This window comes from Aptenodytes patagonicus, chromosome 7 (genome assembly GCF_965638725.1).
Source record: "Aptenodytes patagonicus chromosome 7, bAptPat1.pri.cur, whole genome shotgun sequence".
Classification (NCBI taxonomy): Eukaryota; Metazoa; Chordata; class Aves; order Sphenisciformes; family Spheniscidae; genus Aptenodytes; species Aptenodytes patagonicus.
In genome coordinates this window covers 16,633,044-16,659,863 of record NC_134955.1, presented here as the reverse complement: position 1 = coordinate 16,659,863, position 26,820 = coordinate 16,633,044, and the positions used below count along the sequence as shown (strand labels likewise).

Below are 26,820 nucleotides of genomic sequence, written 5' to 3'. Positions count from 1 at the left end.
AAATGTATTAGGCTAATGAAATGAATTTCAGATTCAGCATTCCCTTTCCTCCGTTGCACCTTCCTCCTGTGGGAACATGTAAACGCAGTAGTCTGGTAAGCCCCTCTTACTACAAATAACAAACGCATCCTGCTTTGTAAGAGGACCTGAAGGAGTCATATGCCTCAGTTTGATGTGAGCTTTCACCCTCCCTATGCTCTGTAGTTCACAGGGGCTATAAAAATTCTTTATGAATCAAGAAGGCCCCAGTTTTTGCTACTGGGTTAATACTGCTGAATCCTAGAATAGGGCTCTGTATATTTTTATCTGTAGGTTATCTGAGTGAGAGAATGAAGGTGATGTGAGGAGATGCAAGCGACATGCGAAACAATGAAGCTGTGCTTGGACAGCATCTGAATGGAAGCCAGGGAAATAATTTTAATGCATTGCCTAGCTACTCATTTTTTTTTCCCCAAAAAAGAGTCTTTTGTTATCCAAGTATATTTTAGTCTTTTTTTTTCCAATCCAGTCAACATTTCATTCATGTTTGTGTTGAATACATTGTGCATTCAGTTTTCAAGAGACTGATGCCTGTAGAGATGGAAACAATTTCCTTAATTGCTGAGGCTGAGGTGAATGTTATTACCCTTCATGCTAACCTGAAAGAACCTTTTTCTTCAGGCAGTCTCATGAACAATTTAGCCTTTGATGTTTCTTAGCTCCCTTTTACTCAAGAGGGAGCCTGTGTAGAAAATCATTCCCTTAAAAATGATTTTAAGAAGCATAATTTGTGCACTCTGTAGATCAGTCATATACTAAATTTATTCTTTTTAAAGGTGCAACATAGTTCTGAACTTGTTCGTATTTCTGTTTGTTTTAAAATTAGCAGTGTCTTCTGTACTCAGGAAGGTCCAAAATAGAAACTTAGCTTCTAAGTTAAGTATGGGCTTATATATGTTCCTAATAATGATAAATTCAGGGATATGCTAAATATGTTCCTCTGTATGGGTTGTAGTCTGGTTTCTTCTGCATACGAGATTTGTTGGTCTTTAATGAGGAATCGGGAGGGGGAAGGAAAAAGTAGGGAAACAATGTATGCGGAGTTTTAAAAAGCCTGATAATTTTCAAAGGAGGGGAAAAGAGATACTTTGCACTCCCCTTTACTTTCAGTCCTTGCTCCTTTTCAGTTTTAGGACATCTCTTTATCCATGCAGACCACAGAGTAAAGTCAACCAGGAAAACCTGCAGAATATTTTACTGCCTTGTTTTCACTTACAGGTGATCTCAAATATACACACACACCATTTGCTTGTTTATTAGATCTTTTTTCCCCAGTAGCTTAGCTTAGTACTTCTTCTACTTGTGGGCTGCAGTACTTGCCAAGGAATGGAAGATGCCCTTTATGTCAGAATGCCTATATGTGCACACAGAAAGAAAAGTAGGAGACTGCAGAGGTGAAGGGAGAGAATGAATGCAAAAAGGAAAAATAGTCCAGAAAAAGAAGAAAATACATGAATGTGTGTGGTAAAGATGATTTTGTCTTTGTGGCATTTGCAGATGCTTTGCTTCACCTCACACAAGTGATGTGAAGAATTTAACAATGAATGAATGGCCAGAATCTTCCTGCATGTATGTTGAGTGATGCTCAGCAGTTGAGTTACAGAATATTTTGATCCTCTGAGCTCAAAAACGGGTTACTTCCATCTCCAGCAGTAGTCCTGCAAAATACTCTTTTGAGAAACTGGAAAGAGAGGCAAGCTCTTGGAGGGGGGGAAAAAAAGTTTCCAGGCTTTCTGTAATAAAAATGGTTGCATACTGTATGCAAAGATGACAAAAGTGTAGTGATTTGAAAAGAAATGAATTTATTAAAATGTAACAGCAATTTACTCACAGGTAGAAAGTGTTTTCTTGGATAATATAACACTCAAAATAAGAGTAAGCTATTTAATCCAAATATTTTTCAGGTTCTAATGGTATCATGACTAGCCAAGCTCTTCCTTATCCAGTAAGTACCACAGTATTTCAGCATTAGGTTGAAAAGGCAAGTTGCTTAAAACTGCCATTCCAGGGTTTATTTTGGCCAGGTAGTTGGGAGTGAAGTGATACTGTATACTTTGGAACACCAGATATTTTTGAGGTGAAATCCCACAGAAGATGATATTCCAATATATTGAAATAGTTGGAAAATCAGATATTGTTCTTTTTATTTGCTCCCTGAGTGCAGTGGTTAAATGGGTCTGGAGTCATTGGAAGTGACATGCTTCAATTCCCATTATTATTTGAAGTTGTAATAGCAGGGCAGCCATGCTGTACAGATGCCATCTCCATTAAGGGGACGTACCTTATATTTAGAGCAGATATTGGAGAGGCTGTGCAAAGGAGTGAATGTTAAAGCCTGTGTGCATCGGTGGATGTTGAAGAGAATATGATCTCAAGCTAGTGCTCTATGTCCAGGAATGGTATGTTGGCCAGAGAGCTCTCAAGTCAGAATGGCAAAAACTTTGGCTACTGGCAAACTGCGACACTCATGGTATTTGCCAACGTGTAAGCATCGTGTATAGGCATGAGTATGTACACTTCATCTCCTTCACAGGACGCTTGAGCAGTAGTTCTCAATCTTTCGCACACAATGACCTTCATTGTGAGAGTAAAGCACTGTTGAAGTTGGTGGCCTGAGAACTCGGGGCAGGTGAGGTGCGTTTTAGCTGTCATGCAGTGATGCTTCAGTTTTATCAGGTTTGAGAATATCCAAGAAGGGGTTTCCTTATTGTTATTCTTGTTCTTAGGTGGGCCACATATGTCACTTTAGGTTAAATGAGTTCACCAGATTTCTGAAAGGTTCTGAAATAGGGAGAGGTGCTGCCTCTTGACATTCCTCTAAAGAGGGATGCCACTTTGAATTACAAATGCATGAGGTGGGTGTGTTTTGTAATTAGTGGTGAAGTCTGGTGGGCTGCTGACTTTAATATAACCTGTAGTACTTTTCTTCTGTTGCAAAAATGCTGCTACTTTAATAAAAGATTATTCTCCAGAGTTTCTATAATTTTGTATTCTATCTAGCAGCATAGACCGTTGTATCAGATGAAGCTGGAATTTTAAAACCGCATACTAATTAAGCAGTAGTTTATAAATTGAAAGGAAAACAGGTCTTGTAAAGGGATTTCCAGTCACGGTATTTCACAGTGACTTCCAAGATGTATTAATAAAGAATGTGTTCCTGTCTTCAGGAGTTATTTTAAAGTATTGATTCTTTTTTATAATGAGTATATAGCATTGCTCATAAAATGTTATTTGAAAAATTGTCTTGTCTGTCTTGATGATTCCTGTGCGCTGTTACAGAGACACCCTGTGAGAACTAAAGGAAAAACGTGATTTAACAGTAGGAGGATGGGAGCCTGACTTCTGTGCATGTGGGAATGTTGTAATCTTACCGAGTAGCAGTTAGACAGATGAATTAATGCAGGAAGTCACCGGCAGTATCTCTGCACTCCCCACCTTGTTCCGGTTAGCCAACTCCCTTGTAGTCTGTATCAAAGAATAAAACACTCTCCTTTAAGCCATGATTCAACAAAATATTTCGGTATAAAAACTTATGGAAAAAGTTGTGTGAGTGCAATGTCAATGTCTATGCTTACAATTTATTTAGGAAGAATCAAGTAGACGCATAGGAGTGAAAGGGGCATTTTATATTAAAAACCGCATTACCTGTTCCTCAGTCGTTAACAAGTTGGAAATAAGAGGTCTTGTATCCTTAAGGGGTGTCCAACAAGTGGGAAATCCTTTCTACTTCCCTGAAACAAAACATAAGGCACTGACTGCAGCCTGCCATGAGCCACCACGTCACAGGATGACCAGCTCCATCTAATAGGGATAGGAAAAGAGCTGCGATAATGTGGGTGAGTTTGCTCTCAAAGATAAATACAGGAGACTATGCACTGTCAATACTAAAACATCTTAAATATGTCTACTGGCAAAACATCAAACCCTGGCAAGGCAAATTTTACATTAGTAATAATTTCTATTTTGCATTTGGGGAAAAAGCAGAAGTATCATGCAGTGATGAGATTCCCTTCTCGGTACCAGCATTTACTCAGCCTCTAGAGGTGGAATTTTAAAAATCAAGGCTGAAACATTTCCATTTCAGGGTTTTGAGAGATGGCAAAGCGCTCTCTAGGTTGTTCATGTTGATAATTTTTTCCAGAATATCATGGAAGTTTCAGAAGACTGGTTGAAAGATAATGCCCTGCAAATATTTTAAAAGGTTGAACAAGATGACTCAAACAATTATAGCCCTGTCAGCCTGGTATTTGCCTTGGCCAAAATAATGGCGTGGCTGACATGAATTTTGATCAATAAAGGTTTAAAGAATGATAATATAGTTGCTTGCAGTGAGTATGTGGCTATAGAAAATATATCTTGTCAAACTAATGTGATACCTCTTTTTTTATGAGATGAAAGTTTGATAAATGTATCAGTGTCAGGTGCAGATGTAACATACTTAGATTTTCAAATGCTGATGTAATATACTTGGATTTCTGTCAGGCAGTTGGCTAGACAGTGTATGACATTCTGATTAGGAAGTTATAAAGATACAAAATGACAATAACCACTAAAAAATGAAAAAGCCATTAAAAATTACAAACTGGCTGTGATAAGTTCTAGAAATATCACCAGAAATTGACATCTTCATCAAATATGTGTTTCTAGTGGAGTTACTAGTATTAAAAAAAAAAAAAAAATCTGGACTGTTTGCTTCAGGAGGGCAGACGCTAGGCAGATCAGCTTTGCCAAGTGTAGGGTCATACAAATTAGGAGCAAGAATGCAGGTCATAGTAACAGGAGGGATTTGCCTCTCATCAGGCAGGAGCATCTTTGAAAGATGTGGGGTCTGGGGTGGACATCATCCAAGTTTGGTTTGTGGTGTTATAGTGTGGCCCAAAAGGGTTAATTCAGTTAATTCTTTTCTCAAGTGTCTGAACATCAAGGTGAGTGCTTGTTGGGAAGGTGTGCTGGGCATTAGCCTCTGCTGCTTTCATACTGTGTCCAGTATGGGATTGATTTGAACAAGCTTGAAACCTACAAAAAAGATTAAAACATTGGAGAAAAATCAAAACCTTAGGCTGAAATATGGAAGGAATGTAATCTAGCCTCAGGAAGATGAGGCCTATCTTGATTTCTACTGATAAGTAATTAAAGGAGGAATAGATATGATGGATTCGCAACATGAGTGAGTGAGAAGATGAAGATACAGAAGGGGGAGCTCATACATACAATGAGAGTAATCAAAATCATGGGAAGATGTTCTGGGGTGCTTAAAGGTTGTTTCCCCTGTCCCCCCCCCTTTTTTTTTTTTTTAAAAGCTGGAAATACCTAAAACAAAATATCCAGTATAAAAACAGTGTCTCTCCTAGATGAGACAGATGTTTTCTTCACATTAGAAAACCAACAGGCCTGCAACTATCTCCTCTTCATTTGATGTCATGGTAGATTTTAAGTTAACATTTCAGTAAGACCCTTAATGCTTTTGGTGCAAAGCAAATCAGCTCTTGTATCCTTCCTTTGGCAAGGTAGGATATCTTATTATGAAAGCGGTGAGTTTTGCTTTAAAAAAAAAAAAAAAGACATGTCATCCCCTTGTTGCTTATGCTGTTCCAAAATACTCTTCTTTTGGGAACAGCATTGATTCAGTCTGTCATAGTGCTGTGGAGCATTCTTAGCAGAATCTCTTTGGTCCTAGTAGTATGGAAACAGCATGGGCATGGCAGAATTAGGCTGCTAGATAGGGTTGTAGTGAGTTGAACTGAAGTCGTCTCCCTGAAATGAAGAGGTGTCATTTTGCTACTACTAGGAGTAGTCATATAAGCTACTCCTAACTAGGATTTTGTATAAGGCTTGGTTCTGAAATATTGGTGTTCTGCTATTAGTTTCCTCTGTTTTGAGGAATAAATGACTTGGTCTTCAGCAGGATTGGCACTCGTTTTTATGTTCCTATTGCTTTTGTTAGGTCGGGACATTTGGACTTTCTTTTTATGGGTACTCGTCCCTTTTTCCTGACAGTATCAGAATGAAACTGTAAAATGTAATTGGTCTGCATGAAAAGATCACAATACTGTCTTCCTCTCTAAACCAGTCTAATTTCTTGCTTTTTGGGTTGCTGTTACACATTGAACAGATATTTCTGGTGAGTTGTCCGTGGTGATGCTAGATAGTTCCCCTGAGAGGTTCCAAGTAATTTAGAATCCATCTGTATATGTGAACAGTCTAAATGATTCTTTTTGGTATCCAGAAAGATTTATTACGTACCTGTACGTAACCTGTACCTGACCACACTAAATTTTATCTGTCTCAGTTTTGCCCATTTATTGGGTTTTATTAGCTTCTTCTGGAAGTTTTCCTTCTTCTAGGAGTTTTGGTTCATTCAACACCCCTTAATTTCAAGAACTCTAAATGAATTCATGTTGCAGGATGTTCACTGTCCATCCTGTTTCCTTTGTAGGCAGTTTTCAGTAATGTGTGTGATGTCTTTAACAAAGATGGAGCAAGGGATTCCACTAGGTTGAAAATAGGACCCATCCACAAAAAACAAACAAGGATTGCCACATCGTAAATTACATGTATTTCCAGTCAGTGTGCAAGTGGATGTGAGCAATGAAGGCTTTTCAAAGTTTGTTCTATGAAAGTTGTTTTTATTTTTTATTCCAGAAGGTATAGCTCTATCCGTGGCAGTATCTGGAAATAAAAGAGAGAAGTAATTATTGAGCATAAATCTCTTGCAGTCAAATGCCATCCATCTATAACTGTAGTAGGGAGACCAGAATAAGATTCTGGTGAGCCGAAGTTCACAAATGAAGGTATTTACTATGGTTCGTGCCAATCTGGCACTGTTGTGCAATACTGCTATAATAGGATTATTCACTTAAAGAAAAGGTAAAAATATGGATATTATGTGGACTTAAACTAAGCTTAAATTTGTGAGAACTTGTTGCCTTGTGAGTTTTGTTAGAGTCCCATACCGACCAGTCCTTTTTGCCAAAATGCCATATTTGAATTTGGCTGTCATAACCACAGTTCTTCAGAAATTGGGCTTCATGTTTCTCAGGCTGTTTGTGGGGTTTTATCCCTGTTAATTCCTTATGTCGTAGTGGAAATCTGACTTGTGGGAGCGGGCTCACTGGAGCAAGTGCATTCTCAATTTCTTATGGTTCTAAGGCTATAGTCTGTTTGTACTGTAACTGGTTAAAACCTTTACACTTAAGTTCTACAGCTATACCTCATCTGCTGGCTTCTTAATCACGAAGTGTTTGCTCCTGAGACAGACAGACCTGTTTTTCAGCCTATGGAGGCATCAAAAAATTGCTAGTGAGTGCTTAGTGCTTCTCTGGCATCAACTGCAGATGATTGGTGTTGGATGATATCCATTCCCAGTAATGGATTACTGAGCAGAGAGTGTTATTGCATGAGATTTTGGGGAGAAAAGGTTGTTTTCTTTTGTTTTCGTGTAGGCACTGGTCACAACGTATACAGGCAAATTCTGTGGATAAATTAGCATGCATTTAGTTGGTCTTGTGAAGCCATTCTTTTCACAATTAGACTTGAATGGTATTGTAGTGGTTATATTATCTGCTTCATTCTTTCAAGTTGCAAAAATGCTGTCATGTTTAGAAATGGGTCGTAAGAAAAACTGTTCCATAATGTGAATTAAATGACCAGTCAGTGCATCCTTTGGCTTGTGAGGTGGGACACACATCTTGGCTTACTCTGCCCCTGCAGCATTTGGTCCCCTGGCAAGATTGGGAGCCTTCGAAGTTGAGCAGGCTGACGTGTTCCCTGAGAAAACAAGAGAAGAAAAGGTTGTTTGAAACTGATGTGCTAGTGCTGGTGTGAAAGAATCATGCCTCAAAGGTAGCAAAGACTAAAAGAGAGAGAAAGGAGTGGATATTGTGCAAGAGAGGTGGTGCATAATAGAAATGTCTTGTAATTAGGCAGCTGCTAGGTCAAAATAAACTGGGATGAATGTGTGGTTTTAGAGAACACCACAGCTGAGGTGAATAAGTGGTTCTCCTGAATATGAATAGCTGGAGGTCCTTTGGTGAGCTGCCCGGCTCCCCTGGTGTTGGCCAGCTGCAGTGCATTTTCTAGCCCTGGAAAGAGCAGATGTGTTCTGACCCCACTCCAGTGGAGCAACAGCAAAGGTCTGTGACTTCTTCTCTCTACTCTTGTCCTACAGCTGTTTTCTTGAGCTAATGGATGGTTTTCTGACAGAATATGCTCTGGCTATAGTCTTATTCAAAAAAGTTCAAGTTAGAACTTTGAAGGCTTTATGATAATTCAGCTTTTTAATAAAAATGCCTTTTTATCAGCTGTGTAGAGTCACTTCAGACATGTGTTTTTCCTAATTCTCCCTTTGTGACTAGCATTAAGGCTCGGTCTCTATTTGAGTCCTTACAAATGGTATCCTTATTTAACCAGAAGAGCTTTTCTATTCATCTTTGCACTGGAGTCTTAGCAAGTTTACATTTTATTTATTTCCAGCAAACTTGCTGCAGGGAGCTGTACTGTTACTAAGTGCTGCAGAAACAGAGAATCCAGCATTGAAGAGCAGAGTTACATGACACCCTAAAGGCATAAACACCATTTATTTGGAGAGGTGAAGGAGCGGACAGTCAGCAAAATTCATGGCTTGATGTTTTTATACAAGGCTAACCCTTATGGAAGCTGCATGCCTGCAGCTCTGCTGGAAAGTAAATGAACCAAGAAAATTCTGTCCTCAAGTTGAGGCAGTTGGTGTATGAAAAACTTTTTTTTTCCCCCCTCTGATGTTTATTTTGTCATATTTTAGGAGGAGTTCTTAACGTGCTAGTGTCTTTTTGACTATAAATTAAGTTGGTAACATTTTTGGTTTTATGTGCATATATGTGGGAGAGGGAGAGACAGTGACGGTTGTGCTGGAAATGGGGCAAAGATTTGCATTCTTCAACAGCTGATACTTAATCTTAAATAATATTTCCCAAAGGCATTGGGTCCGATGAGGGACACTTCGAATGATATTTACCCAGTACTGGTTCTGTGCTTCCAGTAACCTGCTCATTTCTTTCAAAGGACATAAAATGTTCTGGAGATTAAGTAGGTTTTTTTATTCTCTTCAGTGACAGTGTGTTTTTGTACTGCCAGTTTATGCAAGCATCAGTGCTCACTGAGATCAACAGGGCTATGCAAAATGACAGGTGAGTCCAACTGTGCATGAGAGCTTCCTTGAACATTTAGTAATTTCACTGAAAATTAGTCTTCCCACATCCTGATGCTGGGTGTTGAAGAACTGAGACATTCAAAATTCTATCATAAATTTGGATTTATTTCTGGAAGAAGCAAAAAAGCCTCTGCGCTTTAAAATAAGAGTAGTATTCCTTAGTGACATCATTGATAATATTCTTTTGATAATACTGCCAGGTGTTTTGGAAGCAATTTTTAATGAAGGATAGTGTAGGTGAAAAGCACATAAAAGAAGAAAATACTGTAAGGAGGTTCCAAAAAAACCACATGCTAGAAAAAGAAGGGTTGTAGAGATTCAACAAAGTCAGACCTCACATCGGTGGGGCCAGTTCCCTCTGGGCAGTATGGTTGGACAGGGATGGCTGTTTTGAGGCAGTATGGCCCCTGCCATGGCCACGCTATCAGCACTTATCTCCTTTAAGAGGGTCTTTTAGGGACAGTGTCTGCCTGTTCACAATATTCAAATAGAATACCCAGACAGTCAATTGTTTGAGGGTATGAACTTTATAAGAAGTGCTATTTTTCCTTTCAGTTCTACAAAAATGCAAGGCTTTGTGCTACTGTGTAATTGCGCAGGCTGTGTATTCTGAGTTCTCTGCATTATTTTTTTATGTAGAAGAATTGTAGTGAGATTGCTTGCAATAACAGCACAGTTAGGGGAGAGCTGAGTTCCCACGATATGTACATTTGATTGGTCTGTGATTCTCTCCAGCTTCACTTGAATATTCCAGAATATATTCCAAATGGATTAAAAATGATGGACTGTTTTGCCACAAGGAAAGAGATGTGAAGCCCAGATTCTTTTGAAAAACTTAAAACTGCAGTTATACATCCACAAAAGGACCTTGGAAATAGTTGTTTAAGTAGAATTTGATGTTTTGTTGCCAAATAATACTTGCTGTCATGACAAGCCTGTAAAATGTTGGATAATGATATGTACTTCGACAGAATGTTTGACTGCAATCATTGTTTAATAGAACCATTCATTTCATTAAGTTCACAGTACTAGAAATTAGCACATTCAGATAGGTAATGATGACATTTATATGCTATAATGAACATTTTTCTTTTTGCTGTTTGCATGTAAAATAGGAAGAAAAGACAGACACCTAAGGTTTTTTGGCATGCTACAAGCTACAATTCTTGACCTGAAAACATCAGAATAATCTGATGTTAAGGATGTGTGTGTTGATGGTACAGTCAGATCAGCGTATAAAGAGGTTTTGAAACTCTTTGTTTCTGTAGTCTTGGTTTCTTTCATTTCTCCTGTCAAAGTGGTGTTTGTGGCCTCAAATGAAGAGCAAACTAGTAGTCCCCAAAGCAAGCCCAAATAGACTGTAAGGTATTCATCTTAGTGCCTTTCATTTAACTGAGGGGAGAGAGGCACCGAGACTGGAAGGAGCTGGGAATTGTGGATGAAACAATCTAAATCAAAATCACTTTGAGAAAAATGGTGAAGAAGTTCCCTTGGGTAAAACTGTGCATCTGCTGAAGACCCTGTTCCTCTAGTTCATATTTGGATGTGGATAGAGATGTCTGTAATGTTAGTGAGGATTTTGGCCTTGTGGGATTTGTACTGCACAGACATAGGTTTGGGAGTATGTACACATTAAGTCAGGGCTGATGTGATTGACTATTTCTTTATCCATCAGAAGGGATACTTTAGTCTTAATTTTCACAAAATAATGAAGACTGAATGGGGATCTTGTTACATGAAACAAACTGGGATTGAATGACCATGACTTGGTTAATTTTAAAAATGATGAAAGGATAAACAAAAATCAGTTTGTGGCTCAGGTCTTGATTGCAAAAATGGAACACTTTGACAGACTAGTGAGGCTGAGGGATGTGAAAGTGATAGAGCTTGATTTTCCTGGAGTGAAAGATGATAATGCTTTCTGAACCCCAAGGAAGGAAGGGGGACTGCCTGGAGAAGGATACAAGAACTAATTGGAAAATCTTCAGGCAATGGAGACGAGCCAGCTGACCTTGCTGACTTGTAAAGATTTTTATCACACTTGCCTTGGCTAGCGTGATAAAAAGAACAGATTTAATTCTTGTCATTCTACTCAAACCTAATCCCACTGGATGTTCTTACTGGGATCTCAGCAACTTTTGTATTATCCTAGAGTCATCTGATGACGAGTTTTTTTTTTTTGTTGGCGGACATGGATCTTACTTTGTCTTGACATCTCAATCCATCCGTGCTCAATTTGAGGCAAACAGTACATATCTAAGTTTTTCAATATGACCACACTTGCCTTGCAAGTAGACTTTGTGGGTGCACATGGGTTGCTGTGATGTAAACCTTCTGTGGAAATGCTGACTGCTTTAACAATTAGCTTTTCTTTCCTCCTTTTATTTTCATCCCCTGTGCCTGATCTCTTTAATGATAGCTTTATGTGGTTGTGGTGTTACCTACCTGATATTAAAGATTGGTTGTTTTTTGGTATGTGTTGTGGGTTTTTTTTGCGGGGTGTGTGTGTATGGGGTTTTGTTTGTTTGTGTGGGATTTTTTTTTAGTTGGTGTTTTGTTTGGGTTTTTTTTTTGCTTTGGAATTACAACTGTTTCCACCTCCTTCAAGCACTTGAGACCCAAGCTGCACTGACTGAATCGGAGAAGTGCAACTGCACCCTGTTACCTGCAGAAAGCTGTTCCTGGAAGTGTGGTGTTCAGTGAGTCGGTGGATAGCATAGCAGTTTATCATGTATGGTTAGTGTCACAGAGAGGTAATGTGTGCAGGGAGTTATATATATATGTCACTTATGGCATGGAGGTTGGCCAGCTGGCTTTTTTTGTGACTGTAAGACAATTGGCAGGGCAGGATATTGAATGATTGGAGATGGGACTCTCAAACGGTGGGTGGAGAAGCAAGGGAAATGCTGCATGGGGAAAGAGCATTTTGTGTCTTGTGCTTCAAGTGTGGCAGGCTTGGGATTAGTTTCAGGCAGGGAGGGCATAGATCATAACTCTGGAAGCTATAGAGAGCTATAAAATCTTTCTTTTGAAAGCTCACTGCATTCTGCCAATGTCTTAATGCTTCCTCTCTTCCTCCATGCTTGCAAAGGTCCACTTACATGGCACATTAGCTTTTGATCAGGAGCATCTCGAGGAGGAATGTTTTCTTTTAGACCTTAGTACATAAGCTTCAGTTCAAATTCTGTTGTGAATTTTCTCGCTGTAGTGGAAAGTAAAACTACATACAAACTAAAAAGCCAATCACACAGCAACAAAAAATCGACAAGTAGAAGATGAGATTATTAGATTGATGAAAAATAGAAAGTGTCTCTTGAGTTACAGGACACTGGGCCTCTCACTTTTCAATTCATACAGCCGACAGCTAGGAACAGATTTAATGTGCTTTTCTTGGTGAGGTTGTACTGGTTTGCTGCTAACGTGTTGCATTAAACTGCGCTTAGTCTTGTGCTCGCCAAGGAATGTGACTAGGTTAGCAAGCTGCTTTCTTATCAATCAGGAGTCAAATAATCCAGAAGAGGAACACAGAGTTCCTAGTGAAGCATCATTGGAAGCAGGACAGCTTTGCTAATTAGATTCCTTTTATTTTATTTTTTCACATCAGTGTAGAATTCTGCATACAAATGTAGTTTGGCAGTGTGTGTCAAACAGTACAAATCACTGTTATGATACATTAATCAAGGGCATGGAAGAACAGCTCTGGGAGAGAAGATTCCCCTGTCTTGCATAAGCTTTGATCTGCAGTCTCTCGGTCACCTCATCTCCTTCCCCTGATCCCAGAAGGAATAAAATTTGCTGTCTTCTGGCCCTGGCAATTTCCTTACAGTGAGATTTGTCAAAAGACATGAGATGCCATGGCTAAAGGCAGATACGAAGTCCTGGGTAAAAGTACTTATGTGCACACCCTTTTTAAGGCTGTGCCTGCCCCCCCCCGGCTTTCATGCAATTAAAAAGTTAGAAATGGTAGTGAGTAGAGTCTGGATCCAACTACTGAAACATCATATGTTCATTCATCCTTAGAAACCTATTCTGTACGTTATGCTCTTATCTGAGAAGCGATGGAAGCCTCTGTATCCTTGAATGTTTTGGGAAATAATTGCACTGTAGGGAATTAACCTGCACTCGTAGGGCAGCAAACGAAAAATAAATGGCGTTGAGGTCCTTTTGTTCGAGCTAAGCACCCTGATGTTCAGATGCTTGTGGATTTTCATTCTGCAGTCCCCCTTGTGAGTCCAGCTCCCCATGCCTCTTCCTTGCAACGCCCCGTACTGTCCCTTCCCCTCTGCTGCAGCACTAGGCTGACTTTGCCTGCAGCTCTGACTCGATCGTTTTCCTGACCACAACAGATCCTCGGTCGGAGCCCTGGGAGTACAGAAAGAAAAGAAAGAATAGCCTTGTGGTCAAGGTACTAGCCTGAAACTTGGATTTTTATAGGCCTTGTCAGACTTGTTTTGTTATAGTGCTTGGAAGTCCCTTAGGGGATGGTTGACAAAAGGTATTTTGTCTCTTAATTACCTTTTGAAATCAATGGGAGATTGTATGTCTAAATACCCGCATGAATTTTATCCTGTATGTGTTTGTTTACTGTCTACAAAGGAGAGAACAATACTTTCGTACCTCACAGGACTGTGGGGGGAGCAAAAGGAGGGATAGCTACTCTTCAGAAAGATCTCTGTCCTGGAGGGAGGCGCTCTGCATTTACCCTAACCTCTCCTCTGAACCTTCTTCCCTGAGAACATCTTCTTGAGCAGATGACCTTCTCTTCCTAATATGCATAAATACATTATGTATGCACACATTTTCTTATATATCTACACATATATATGTTAAAGATGTTATTTTTATGCTTCATATAGTATTTAAAATATATAGAATATTTTAATCTTAAGTGAAATACTTTATTTTGTGTAACCCACTGCTTTTACATTCAATCAATTAATTTTTGTTAGGGCTGGGCCATAGGCATATCTGCAGGCTGCAGAAAGATGTTGGTGTTTTGTCCAGAGTTAGTGGTTGCTGTGCTAAGGTCTTTCCTCACCATCCATGCAGCTTATGTCCTGACTATTTACGATTAATAAAATGCTGGGCCCTTGGCTGCTTCTCACCACGTGTGTTAATGTGCATGAATGGATGGATGGATCTGAACTGCAGCCATTGCTAGGTAGAAAACAGCTTGCTAACACACAATTTAAGGGAAGAAACAAACAATTTATGTATGGTTGAAAGGGCACGGATAATAAGGTAAATGAGTTCTGAGCAAAATGGTCCCTAAGCATTCTTTTCCTGCCTCACAGGCGTTTGTAAAGTGCTTTGAGATCTTTTGCATAGAGATCACAATATACTTGCACAACTCTTCTCAAATTTTCCTCCAAACAGAGAAGAAGCTTTACTATGAATTCTTTCTGTGTAGGGGGTCATGTTTCTTTAGGCTCACAGAATGCTTCACTCACTAACAGTCACTCTGATTTGTCTTTAAGATTAGTGATTTTTTTTTCCCAATTAAAACAGAATGTAAAAATATTGCCCAATTAGATAGCATTATTGAGTGTTTATAAGTACCCTTGAATGTACTTATCCACTGGGAGCACACAGATGTCTGTTGGAATTTAATTTCTCTGCAGCATGTTGGGGGTGGGGACAGAAGAGAAGTAGCCAGAAAATTATGGTTGCTGCAGTAAATACCAGGCTTCTCCCAGTGACCTGCACTGACTGCAGAGCTTATTACATCTAATGTGAGCATAAAACATCTGTTCAGCAATGCCGTTTTCTGGCTGGTCCGTATTTGTACCAGCAAATTACGTGTTCTTGGCTGATTGTTGCCTGTTGTGGGGAGTCATGAAGAAAAGGGGGTGTCACATTTTGAAGCTTATTGTAAAAAAGATGTTATGAAGTACCTGCAAGGCAGCACTTCTCATTAAGCAGTGGCAACCTTGCTTCACCTCTGTGGTGTGGTCCCTTTTGAGCTCCAGAGTCATAGGTGTGCAGGCCAGCAGGAATCCTGTGGGTGGATGGTGTAGCCCGTAGCGAGCAGCATGGGCGGTGAATAAGGCTGTTGTTTTACAAAGCTAACTTTAGAGTCCTCTAGGGGTATTTTTCATATGAGGGCTCCTACAAAGTCAGTCTGTGCTGTCAGGTGCTGACACCCTGCGATAAGGCAGAGGTGGTGAACCTTGTGCTCTCAATCTAGCAAATTCTTCTTTGGAGTACAGTACTGCTGTACGTGGTGTGTGCTGTCCTTGCTCTGGGCCATCGAAGGTTAAGCTAGGGTACTGCCTTCAGCAGCTTGTGATTTTTGCTTGATTTCAGTTATTGTTGGCAAAGCTGGCACTTCCATCTGAGGTGGCTTTTACCTGACCGAAAGGGGTGCAGCAGCACTTGTCACTTGTGCTTTGCAGTAGCTTTTACCCCATCAGGCTACAGAGCTGCAGTGAATGCATCTGCACAGCGTGTTGGCCGTGACTGGCCGTCATGGGGGCAACTCCCCAGAGCTGGCGGGTCTGTATAATATAGCAGTTCCTGGTCTGGTTGTACCCAGTGCGGTTTGACTGACTCCCTTACAGCCTGATAAGCTGGCTAGCCGGTGGCTCTAGAAAGGTGGGTGGAGTAACAGTTATATGAGTAAAGTACAAAGCTTTATGAGGTCACCAGCGTTCTTTTATCTGGTTTGCAGGCTCTGTAGCTGCTGCTATTAGATATAGGAAGAAAATGCTTCTTTGTCAGGGGATGTTTTACATTCTAAACAACACCTTGTTTGGGTGGTGGTGGGGTTTTTTTTGTTTTTTTTTTTTTTAATGTAGTGTTTCTGAAAGGGATCCTGGCAGTAAATATAAGCCACCAGCTTGAGCAGTTCTTTTGTACTGACACTTTTGGATCGGTGCCTGTGTTAGCGTATTTCCTAGGGAAGTAGCAGAGAGAGAATTATTCACTCCTCAGAAAAAGTTTATTTTATTAGCAGCAGCTTCAATATCTCCAATTTTCAGCACTTGGTGAAGATGCAGACTTTGCTTTTTGCTAGAAAGCCTTCGTGTGTGTTTGCATGTGTGGATCTTGTTTCCATGGCACCAACCTTTAAGCTCGAGAAGCATTGATGGGAGCATTAGCCAGTGAATAGGCCTTAGGAACCAGCCCTGCTCCCGTGTAGGGCTCTGACATGTGGCGAGGATAATGATATGGGATATGGCAATGATTTATGCATTTTAACAGTCAGGGGTTAAAGCTTTGCCTGCCTGCAGTGTTGTGGAATAGAAGACTTGATGCAGCCCTGCTAGTGCTCTTGCAAAGGTGTTGCTTTTCCTGCTGCTTTGTCTGAAGCTTAAGCTAGTCTGTGTGTCAGTCTTGGGTATCTCTTTTCCAGTAAATGCTTAAGCACAGTGGGCTGAGTACAAGGACTGTTTTGTTAACTTCTATGGTTTTATGTTATGCAGACATTGAGGCGATTGCAGAAGTTTCTCTGGCCATAAAAACTATAAAGTTTTGCACGCACAAAACCATATAAAATGTCTTTCTGAAGATGAGTCCATCCTGGAGTGTGCAGTGACTTGAATTATTTTTCTTGTCCCATTTTCCTGAATGCTTTAATGTCTTGGCTAAGCACCTCTATCCTAAAGAGTCTGTTTTGTCTTCCTTGCCATTGTTGTCTTAGGATGGTGTTGACCAAATGTTTTCATGTCACAGCTGTGGTGCGGGTACATTGTGAGTAGTAGTGATTGCAGTGTTTATTTGTAACACAATGGCTTAAGCTAGTCTGTGTGTCAGTCTTGGGTATCTCTTTTCCAGTAAACGCTCAAGCACAGTGGGCTGAGTACAAGGACTGTTTTGTTAACTTCTATGGTTTTATGTTATGCAGACATTGAGGCGATTGCAGAAGTTTCTCTGGCCATAAAAACTATAAAGTTTTGCACGCACAAAACCATATAAAATGTCTTTCTGAAGATGAGTCCATCCTGGAGTGTGCAGTGACTTGAATTATTTTTCTTGTCCCATTTTCCTGAATGCTTTAATGTCTTGGCTAAGCACCTCTATCCTAAAGAGTCTGTTTTGTCTTCCTTGCCATTGTTGTCTTAGGATGGTGTTGACCAAATGTTTTCATGTCACAGCTGTGGTGCGGGTACATTGTGAGTAGTAGTGATTGCAGTGTTTATTTGTAACACAATGGCTTAAGCTAGTCTGTGTGTCAGTCTTGGGTATCTCTTTTCCAGTAAACGCTCAAGCACAGTGGGCTGAGTACAAGGACTGTTTTGTTAACTTCTATGGTTTTATGTTATGCAGACATTGAGGCGATTGCAGAAGTTTCTCTGGCCATAAAAACTATAAAGTTTTGCACGCACAAAACCATATAAAATTTTGATGGTATGGACTTCTATCTTTTTAATATACTTCTGTTTTATGTTTTATCATTGCAAATGTACTTTTAAGAAGTAGAAGAATGTGCTTATTCATTTTATTCAGCTCAGTAGTACGTGTAATTGGCAGCTAGGTGTAAGACAATGAACCGGGTACAGGATTTTGAGGGGATTGCTCGTGTTTTAAATTAAAACTTAAGGGCACTCAGCAGGGTAACCTTGTGTAAGATTATGTCTGTATTATGTCAGACAATTACGCCAGCAGTGACATTGCAGAAGAATTCAATGGGAGAGACAAGCCCTTGTAGTAGGCAGCAGGCTGCTGTCGGTGCTTGTGTTACCATCATTTCTGAAGAACTTATGAAAGCTTAGTGAGTGATACTATGTGGTATATTATGCTAAAGCAACTTAAACATCTGACATGTTCACAGCAGCTGCAAAGAAGAAAGAAAAATACACTGAACTATGAGTTTGCTTTGAAAAGAAATTTATAACTGATTTCTGTCACTAATGAGCTTGGGAGAAAATGTTTGCATTGGTTTCTTTCTTTTTTTCTGCAGCTTATAAAAATTACACCAGCCTGCTGCTAATAGAAGAGTTGAGTTCTGTTGTATTTTTTCTCCATTCTAGACAAATGACCATAGAGATCATATCACTTCAGGTTTATCACACTGAGCCTCTATGCTTTGTGCAGTTCTACAGGGATCATCTGGAAAAACAGTATAGATAAGAGAAATGGAGATTGTCATCGCCCTTTTGATTCCAGCTGTCTCTGGATGGCTCTGGTCTTGCAAAGGCTTAATCTGTGTTTGCTCTATGCCCGTGAATAGTCTTGTTGGATCCAGTGGATGTTGTCCAGGGTGTGATGTTTTTGCAGAATTGTGGCCAGTCTTACTCCTAAAGATTGAAATGTCAGTGGTGACTGCATTTTGAAAAGAAAATGCCTGTTTATTAACAAAACAAACAAACGTATCCCCCTGCCACCAAGCCCCTAAGTGAGACTACAAATGAAATTTCGTTTAAAAGTGAGAGCACTTCAACTTTGATTTTGCATCCTACAAACTGTAGTTGTTTGCTTCAGGTTAATTTTTAATTTCCTCTCATAATTGTGGTTGTCTTCCTACTGGTAAGCGGGTTCTCTTTTATTCATTCATACTTCTTTTTCAGATCGCATGTGGCTCAGAGCATAATCTGGCAGTAGTTGGTAAGTAGCTTAATTTTATATCAAATCCTCTCACCTTTTTTTCATTTTTAAGTAGCACAAGATGAAAGAAGAATGAGCACATCAAACATACTGAGTGATTAAGGGCATTGTGTGCAGCTGAAAGGAGGAAAGTAACATATAGATGTGGAGGAAAGAAGAGGAGAAGCTGGTAGCCTAAGTGGCGATGATGAAAATGTACCCTTGTTGACCAGTCCCTGTAGGGAGAGAGGGGTTGATGGATGTAACAGCAAAATACATTTGCAAAGTGCTACAGCCTGTTTTAGAATGGAGTCATTGCAACAATTCAAGCTGCAGGTTCAGAATAGCATCTAAGCTTGAAACTGGTCAAAAGTATCTTTGTTTAACATGGAAATTTTGGATGAAAAAAAATCCTGGGTCTTTTGTTGTTCAAAGCTTGGAAAATCTTCAAAATGTCAGTCAATGTAGTCAGGTTCTTTAGTGCATCTTAGTATAATGCAGCTGTTGTAATAATGATGAAAGTACTAGGAAGCTAATGTCGGTGGAAAAATTGAATTTTGTGTACTAATTCCAGGAACAATCAGATTCTTGCTTTCATGCGATGAGTTGATAACTGAAGTTTGATACATGATTGCTATTACTTATAATTACATGTTTAAGAACATTTTTAACTGTAGATTTTCAGGTGCTTTATAAAGGAGGTCAGCATAATTATCCCCATTAATAGGCAGGGTGAGAGAGATGAAGAAAGGAATTCTATACTAATCAGAGCTGGAAATGAAGCAGTCTTCTAAGTTTCAGTCCAGCACTCCATCCACATAGACATTTTTGATTGCCATGACTGATGCGTTGAGATGTTAAGTGAAGAATTTCCTTGATTTTCTTGTGTGGTATGACAGGTGTGGACAAACCAGCTACTAGGTATCCAACCTGCATAACATGTCCTAATTTTTACGGTATTTATTTTAGCTTGGTGTCTTGTCTTAGTTTCATTAAGTGGCCACAGAGGTGGTGTTCTGTATATGTAGTATATTTCCATATATATTCTTGTATATATTTTCTAATTATCCTTCTACAATTAAACTTTGTAGTGAACTTGTTAAGTTCTACTTAGTTTATGGCTGGCTTTAAGAAAAGATTTTCCCTTTACCTTCTCCCTACTTGTTCAGCATCACATGCCTGTATTAATTGTCAGGCTGGTGCTTCTGAATGTCAACTGAAGAGCAATCTGAAGAATCACATTGTGTTTCTTGCTGAATTGATGAAGTGAAAGTGTACTGCTAGCAAATTCCTCCAGTGTGCATGAAAGCAAAGCATTGAGTTTGAACAACCTTCTCTCTCCTTGTGTCCTTTTAAGTTTTCTGCCTTCTAGGCAGAAATCTCTGGAAAAAATGGGTAGGGGAAAGAAATTCTGTAAGTAAGTTATAATAAACTAAGAACTTTGCATATGTAAAGAACATCATATGCCTGTCTAAGCTGTGTGCTACGCTCATTGAATTAAATGGGAAAATTATCAATGCTGGAAGCTAGTCGATTTTATTTTAAGGACAACAGAGATGTGATGCTACTATTTTTTTGAACTAAAGAACTATGATACATTTTATTCCTGAAATTAATTTTTACATGTGCTTTTAAAACGTTGACTTTTTAGAACATTTTGTGGTAGGATTTCTCTGATCACTTGTCACTCAGTTTAAAGCTGTCAACTGTTATATTCCTTAAGATATCACACAGATTTCTGTAAATATGTCTACTTGATTGTACAATTTTCTAATAACTTATCATTCAAACAGTTTATTTAGGACAACTATATCATCAGTTTCTTAATTAGTAAATTCTTGTGAATGATTGACTTTTAGACTGAAATAACTCAAGTTCGACAGGAAAGGTAAACTGAAAAGCAAGCCTTTAACAGTATAATATTCAAGTCACTATTTCTGGTTGTAGATACAAATGTGTTTGCTTTTTTTGTTGCATCATCTTTTAAATAGAAACATTTTTAAGACAGGCTAGATTTATGATTCATTTCACAAATGCTGAAGTTGTGTTGCAGCCATCTTGCTGATGATACAAACTGCTTTATTTGTAGGGCTAGCAAGCGGTTAGTTTTTTCATGTTACTTTATATAGTCTGCATCTATTTGTATGGTTCAGTTATTTGAATTAACTCTTCTTACTTTCTTCTACTGAAGTCAGTGCAAAATTTGGCTATTCTCTTCATTGTGACGGCACTGACTCCTTTTTCATGGGTAAATGGGAAGAAATTCAGTTTTCATTTGATCATGAGGTAAATGTTGGCTATAAATGAGAAGGAGGTGTGGGATGTCTCCAAATATACCTACATTTCTAAACTTAGTGAGTTAAAAGTAATAATTAGTACATGAAAAAGTGTAAACATCTTTACTTCTAGTTCTTGGTGAAAACACATTTTTGTTTTGGTTTGGGGTTGTTCTGTGATACTAATTCTAAAATTTGCAAGTATTGTAATATTTTTCATGTTCGTATGACCTTTCACTTGAAAACAAAAATCCCTGCCTAATAAGAAAAAACCTTGCACTTTTCAACTCAATCAAGGATTAATCATCGTGGGAGCCAGCCTATTTTTGATTGAAAAAAATGAATAGTTATTTAATAAATGTTGTATAACATCTCACATCTGAAAAACATCTTCCAACACTGAAAACTGTGTATGTACTTACTGAGCACAACAAAGGCTGGCTTTTCAACCTGAGTACGATAGCTGCACTGTGTAGCACTGAACTTCATGGTATTAAGACAGAACCTTTGAACGACTGAAATACATAATGAAACTAAATCACTGTGACAAAGTTGAGCTTTTCCAGGTTTGGGAGTTTATAGTGTTTTCAACACTGAAAAAGTGAGGAGGTTTGATTCTTACCCTAAAAAGCATGTGATTAAAAATGGTGTTTATGGAGAAGGCTCTTATGAGGTTCCTACCCACTCCCCACTAAGACTTTGATCCTCCTTTTTTTTAAAAGACAATAGTTATCCTTTAAGAGAACACTTAGCATGCCATATGCAGCTCATACAATGCTACAACTTAAATAATCAAGCAATATTAACTATGCAAAAGTAGGGTTGCTATAAAACATGCATGCCTTGACTGTACTGCAACCGCAGGGCACAGGACCCTGTGTCCTGAAGAGCCTCCAAATGCAAATGTCTTATTTTAATAAAAATTAAACACAGAAATTCTATTCAAGCCTCCTTGAAGTAGTTAAAAAAAATCATTACAAGGATAACACTTCTATAATCTGGCTCCCCAAAACCTTGGTAAAGCATAATATCCCTTTTTGGTCTTGCTTTTAGTCATTTTCTCAACCTGTATAAACCAATAAAAATGTTCTAAAAGAAAGATACTAGAGGATGTGTAGGGAGAGGTGCTTGTTTTAAAAAGTTTTAAAAGATTAGCTTCAGTTGAAGTTCATCTTTAAAGCAGCCTTCGAAGGGGAATTTGGGTCCCCTTGACTGTATGTTTGTAAGCAGTTATTTCTTACCTGGTCTGTGCATGCCTACAGTAGTGCAGTGGCTGATACCAAATCTGATTGGTGATTTTTCTGCTAATGTAACGGGTAACTTGGACACTTTAAATATTTTTGTGTGTTTGGAAGAGAAAGGCATGGACCTTTCAAGTAAACATTTTCTGGTATGGTGCTTTGAAGGGGAAAAGTGTTTGGACATGTGGCTATTTCAAATAGTGCAAATGGCTTTTCCTTGCACTTGCTCATAGTCAGCATGGTGAATTCTGACTTCTGCTCAGGGCTGTATAATTTTCTTGCATGGATGATTTATAACCTCCTTCAGTGAGATAGTCCACAAATCCTGGCTTTGATACTGCTGTGTAGCGACCCACACCGCAGCAGGGGCACTGTCAGTGCAGTGACGGTGGTGCAGCAGTGTTCACAAGAAGAAACTGGGCTTTGTAATTACTGTTGTTGTGCAGTTACTCCATTGATACTTATCTCCATCTCCTCTGGACTTTTTTCTTTTCAGGTTAGCTACTTAGCACTGCCTTTTCCCCGTGAGTAATGGTAGTGGAGAGGGTACCATGTAATTAATGTTACAACAACAACAAAAAAACCTGAAATGCCCAAGCTGGCCACCCAACCATAAGTGTGTTTTGCACACGGAGGCACAAGTGACGTACGAGGAGACAAGTCCCTGTCTGATCACACTGAGCCCCATTTCAGTGTGTTCAATGCAACAGCGTTTTCATACAACATTTTTAAAACCACTTCTCAAGTTTCTGCTAAATAATAGGCCCCTCCAGAAAAGGGACAGATTTGTCTCCCATAGCCTTTTTTGTTTGCTGTATTTTAGAACGTGTGATCTGTTTCAAGATTCTGTCTTCTCTGTGGCTTGTGTGCAACCACTGCTGTAAATATCATGACATGGGTATTCATGTCCCTCTGAAGCTGCAATTCATCCAGTTGGAGACTAAACAGTAAGACTAAATTTAATGGAAGAATAGTCTTTGTGGATGAAATTCGGATAAAACATCCCTCCTCTCAAATGGCAGGTCATGCATTGAATGCTGTGAACTAAAGTGTGCAGTAGTGTTAGGGGGCAGTAAAAGAATCATTATTCCATGATCTGTTAAAATTTGCTCTTCATGTTCTTATGCTGGAAGAACATAGCAGTTATGAGCTGGAAAACAAATATGATCAAAGTGATCCCAAACTTAGGGAGCTGGTGATACACATCCTAAAATGGTGGTGGTGTTAATGGCATCCCAAACACTTTGATTCCACATTTTGTAATAAGGAAAGCTGAAGGGTTCTTACATGGGAGCCACTACCTCTTAATTAATGGGGTCACATTCTTTTAGTGAAGTTCCATGATTCCAACTAAATTATTGTATAAAGCATCAGCTGAGGAAGGTACCGTAACAGGTTATGAAAGGCATATTTCTATGGCAGAGTGAGCACCAATGGGGAGAGGAGATTGTGCAGTCTGATGGATGGATCTCTGCGTTATGCTGACAGTATTATTTAGATGTTCGCAGCAGCCCTATGAAGCGGCAGATGTAGTCATGTGTCTGACATTCGGTCTCGGGGGACTCAGCAGTCTGTCATAAAGAGAAAATCATAAATTCTCTCTCTTGTTTTTCATTTTGCTGTACTATTTGGAGGAGTCTTCAGCATGTGCAGTGGAGGGCACTGGTGTTCAGCAAGGAGCCTCAGCCTGCTAGTCTATTACTTTATTTATTATGCATGAAAAATCCCAGTGCAGCTGGGGTCTCTATTGTAAAGGTTTCCTGGCAGACCAGCATGGAGTCATGTTGCAGCACGCTGTCTCTTTGCATTGCAACACTAATCACATTCTCTGCTTATTAAAGGGCACCTGGCAGGACTTTGAGTAACCATCACTGTTGGCATTTTCATGGGGGTTATATGTTGGCCTTCTAAATTTGTTCTCTGGCAGAGCCGTTTTGTATGTCATTTAGCTCTTAATGTGGCTTTGACTGTTAAAATAGCTCTTCGAAATATAAACTGCTTGGTTATATTCATTATAAAAAAGCAGCCCTGCTCATATCATTAACTTGAGCACCTGCCCGAGTGCTTTCCACAGAGCTAGATACAGATCTGACATCAGTTTTCCTGTCATGTTTAGATACAGTGAGCCCTAACCGTGCTGTTCAAATGTCTTTTTGCTTTGTGTTAGTTTTCCATAGATTGTTTCATGCTCCAGGCAAACTAATTGTTCCTCTGTTAAGATAGAAGCTGAAAATGAATTTCAAATGTCTGATTTTTTTGTTACTTTCAGCAAGTTAGCCTCACAAAATCTGATCCTCTGATCTCTTTGAGCTTCTTTTCCAAAGGCTAATGGAAAGCCAAGCTGCCAACTATTTTATGAATTTGTGGGTGTGAGGTGATGAGGAGAGAAATGAGGAAATGCTAATTTGAGCATTTGGAAAAGCCGCCTGATGGGGCTAAGAAAAGTTTTGTATCAACCAAATTTTCTAGTCAGTGGCCACTGGTTATAGGAAAGGGAGGATATTTTGCTGTGAAAAGCTAATTAGATCCACCAGAAAAAATGGGATTGCATTGACACCCTAGAAAGAAACTCCAGACTTTAGGAAAAGATCTGGCTGTACTGCATCTTCTATAACTGAAACGAAGTCTAGGCTTTACAGCTACCTTCTCTTCCAGGCTTTGTCACTGTATTGATGCGTGTTTTGGGTGATTTGACTTTGCAGAATGCTTTCTTCATCTTCCTCTTTTCTCTGTGTGGCTTGTCAATTTAGACTGTGAAATCTTTGGAATAAGAACTGCCTCTTAGTGTATTTTAGCACTGCCTAGCATAATGGGACCTGATTTTTTTTTTAATAATGCATTACAACTAATAATAGTTGCAATCACTTGCCTTCCCCTCAGAGAGGCAATATTAAAATATAATTAATCTTGGTGTGTGTGTCTCTAGCTTAATTTATATAATTTAGCACATAAACAGGTAATAATGCAGTGCTTGTCATACTGTTTACAATGTGGTTTCCTGTCGTTACCAGATACAGAGCTGCTTAGGCTCTGAAGATAAAAGCTATTATTTTTCTATATAAAAAGCTCATGGTTCTTGTAAAATTTTTAATTGAACTTTACTTATCACCATGATATTAGCTTATAGTTTGTCTAGAGTTGAGCTCTTATTCACTAACTGTCATTGTTTCCTGCGAGACACCATATCACATCTACAGGGGTAATTTCTGCTGCGTCAAGAACCCTACAAAAGATGGGTAAGAGGCAAGCATACAATATTAACCTCTGGTGACAGCTAAAACCATCAATCTGGAACTATGAGTGGCAGTTAGAGGAGATAATTGTCACAGGAAGCTAGCAAACAACCAGCAAATGCTACCAAGCAAGAATTTAACTTGAAGCAGAATGAGTAGAGAGCTCTTGCTTGCAGGTATTGGTGAAAAGGAAAAGTCATTCCACCTGGTTTTAGAAAATTATGGGGGGTGCAAGACTCTTAAGAGTAGGAGCTGCAGTACAGATGCATGCAATCCTTTGTCAGAGTGTTCACTGGATGGATACTAAGTATTTAGGAAACAAATTAGATTTTATTGTATTTGTTTACTTGCAGGCTTTAAGTGGAGCAATTACTTTAAAGTAGAAGAAAAATATATCCAATATATCTAAGGCATATTTATCTTAATTTTCAGGGAAGCAAACAGGAGTAACAAAAATAATCACCCTTGCTCACCAAAGAAAGATTAAGCGTTTGTTGGCTATAAAATGAAATAAAAGGAAGGACGAATGTCTGGCTTCAGGGAGTCATCTAGAGCGTGTAGGAGAGATGCTCGCTGAAGTAAAAGCACGAGGCCAGCAAAGTGGCTGAAAGCACCTGGAAGTGCAACAAATTAAGGCTTCAGTACTATCCTCCTGAGCAACGCCTAAGTAAGCTGTGCTGATAATTCTGGGTTCTGTACATGTAACAACCTCAACACTTAAACTTCTGAGTGTATCGTTGAGTAGAAGTTTTGCAACTTAAGGGTTGACAGGAGGGAAAGGTGGTTTATATTTAGAAAGCTGGCGTGAAGAGTGCCCTTACCGTTCTGTGGGATTTGTGACTCTCCGGGAGTGATTATCTTGCTGTACAGCCTTGGGTTGACACCCACATGTTTGTGTGTACTCACTGTCCAGCTCCTTTATAGATCACTAAGAAATTCATCTGTCAGTGCACAAATATGTGTGACCTAGCTTAGTTAGTTACACACTAGAAATGAATAATCTCTGAAGCTTTTTTCTTCTGATATTTTTTTGTATGTGTGTGTCTTACTAACACCATCTTAAATACTCTAGGTAGTTTTCTGCTTAATAAAAACATCTGAAGTTGGGATTTTTTTTGAATTTTTGAGATTGGCTTGAACATGAATTGGGGTTTTTCACAAACGCACATTTCAAAGTCATCTTTGCCCAGTTTTTGGATTTTACAATGCATTTTGGTCACATTCTCCAACTGCTCTTTTAGTTACGAAGGTCAGAAAAATATTTTAAAAAGTTACGCTGAAGGCAGAGATGCTGACAGTGACGTAGGTCTCGGACATGA

At 39.1% G+C, this 26,820-nt stretch overlaps 1 protein-coding gene across 5 annotated transcripts in view; it reads left to right on the top strand.

Moving 5' to 3' along the window:
- SERGEF (secretion regulating guanine nucleotide exchange factor) overlaps positions 1 to 26,820 on the top strand; it is a 169,502-nt gene that overhangs the window by 72,548 nt on the left and 70,134 nt on the right. For 3 of the 5 annotated variants that reach the window (XM_076344111.1, XM_076344113.1, XM_076344110.1), the window contains exon 10: positions 18,736 to 18,772. The exons of the other annotated variants lie outside the window; for them this stretch is intronic. In XM_076344111.1, the coding sequence (XP_076200226.1) occupies positions 18,736 to 18,772 (37 nt within the window). The remainder of the gene's footprint in view (positions 1 to 18,735; positions 18,773 to 26,820) is intronic. 5 annotated transcript variants of the gene reach the window in all.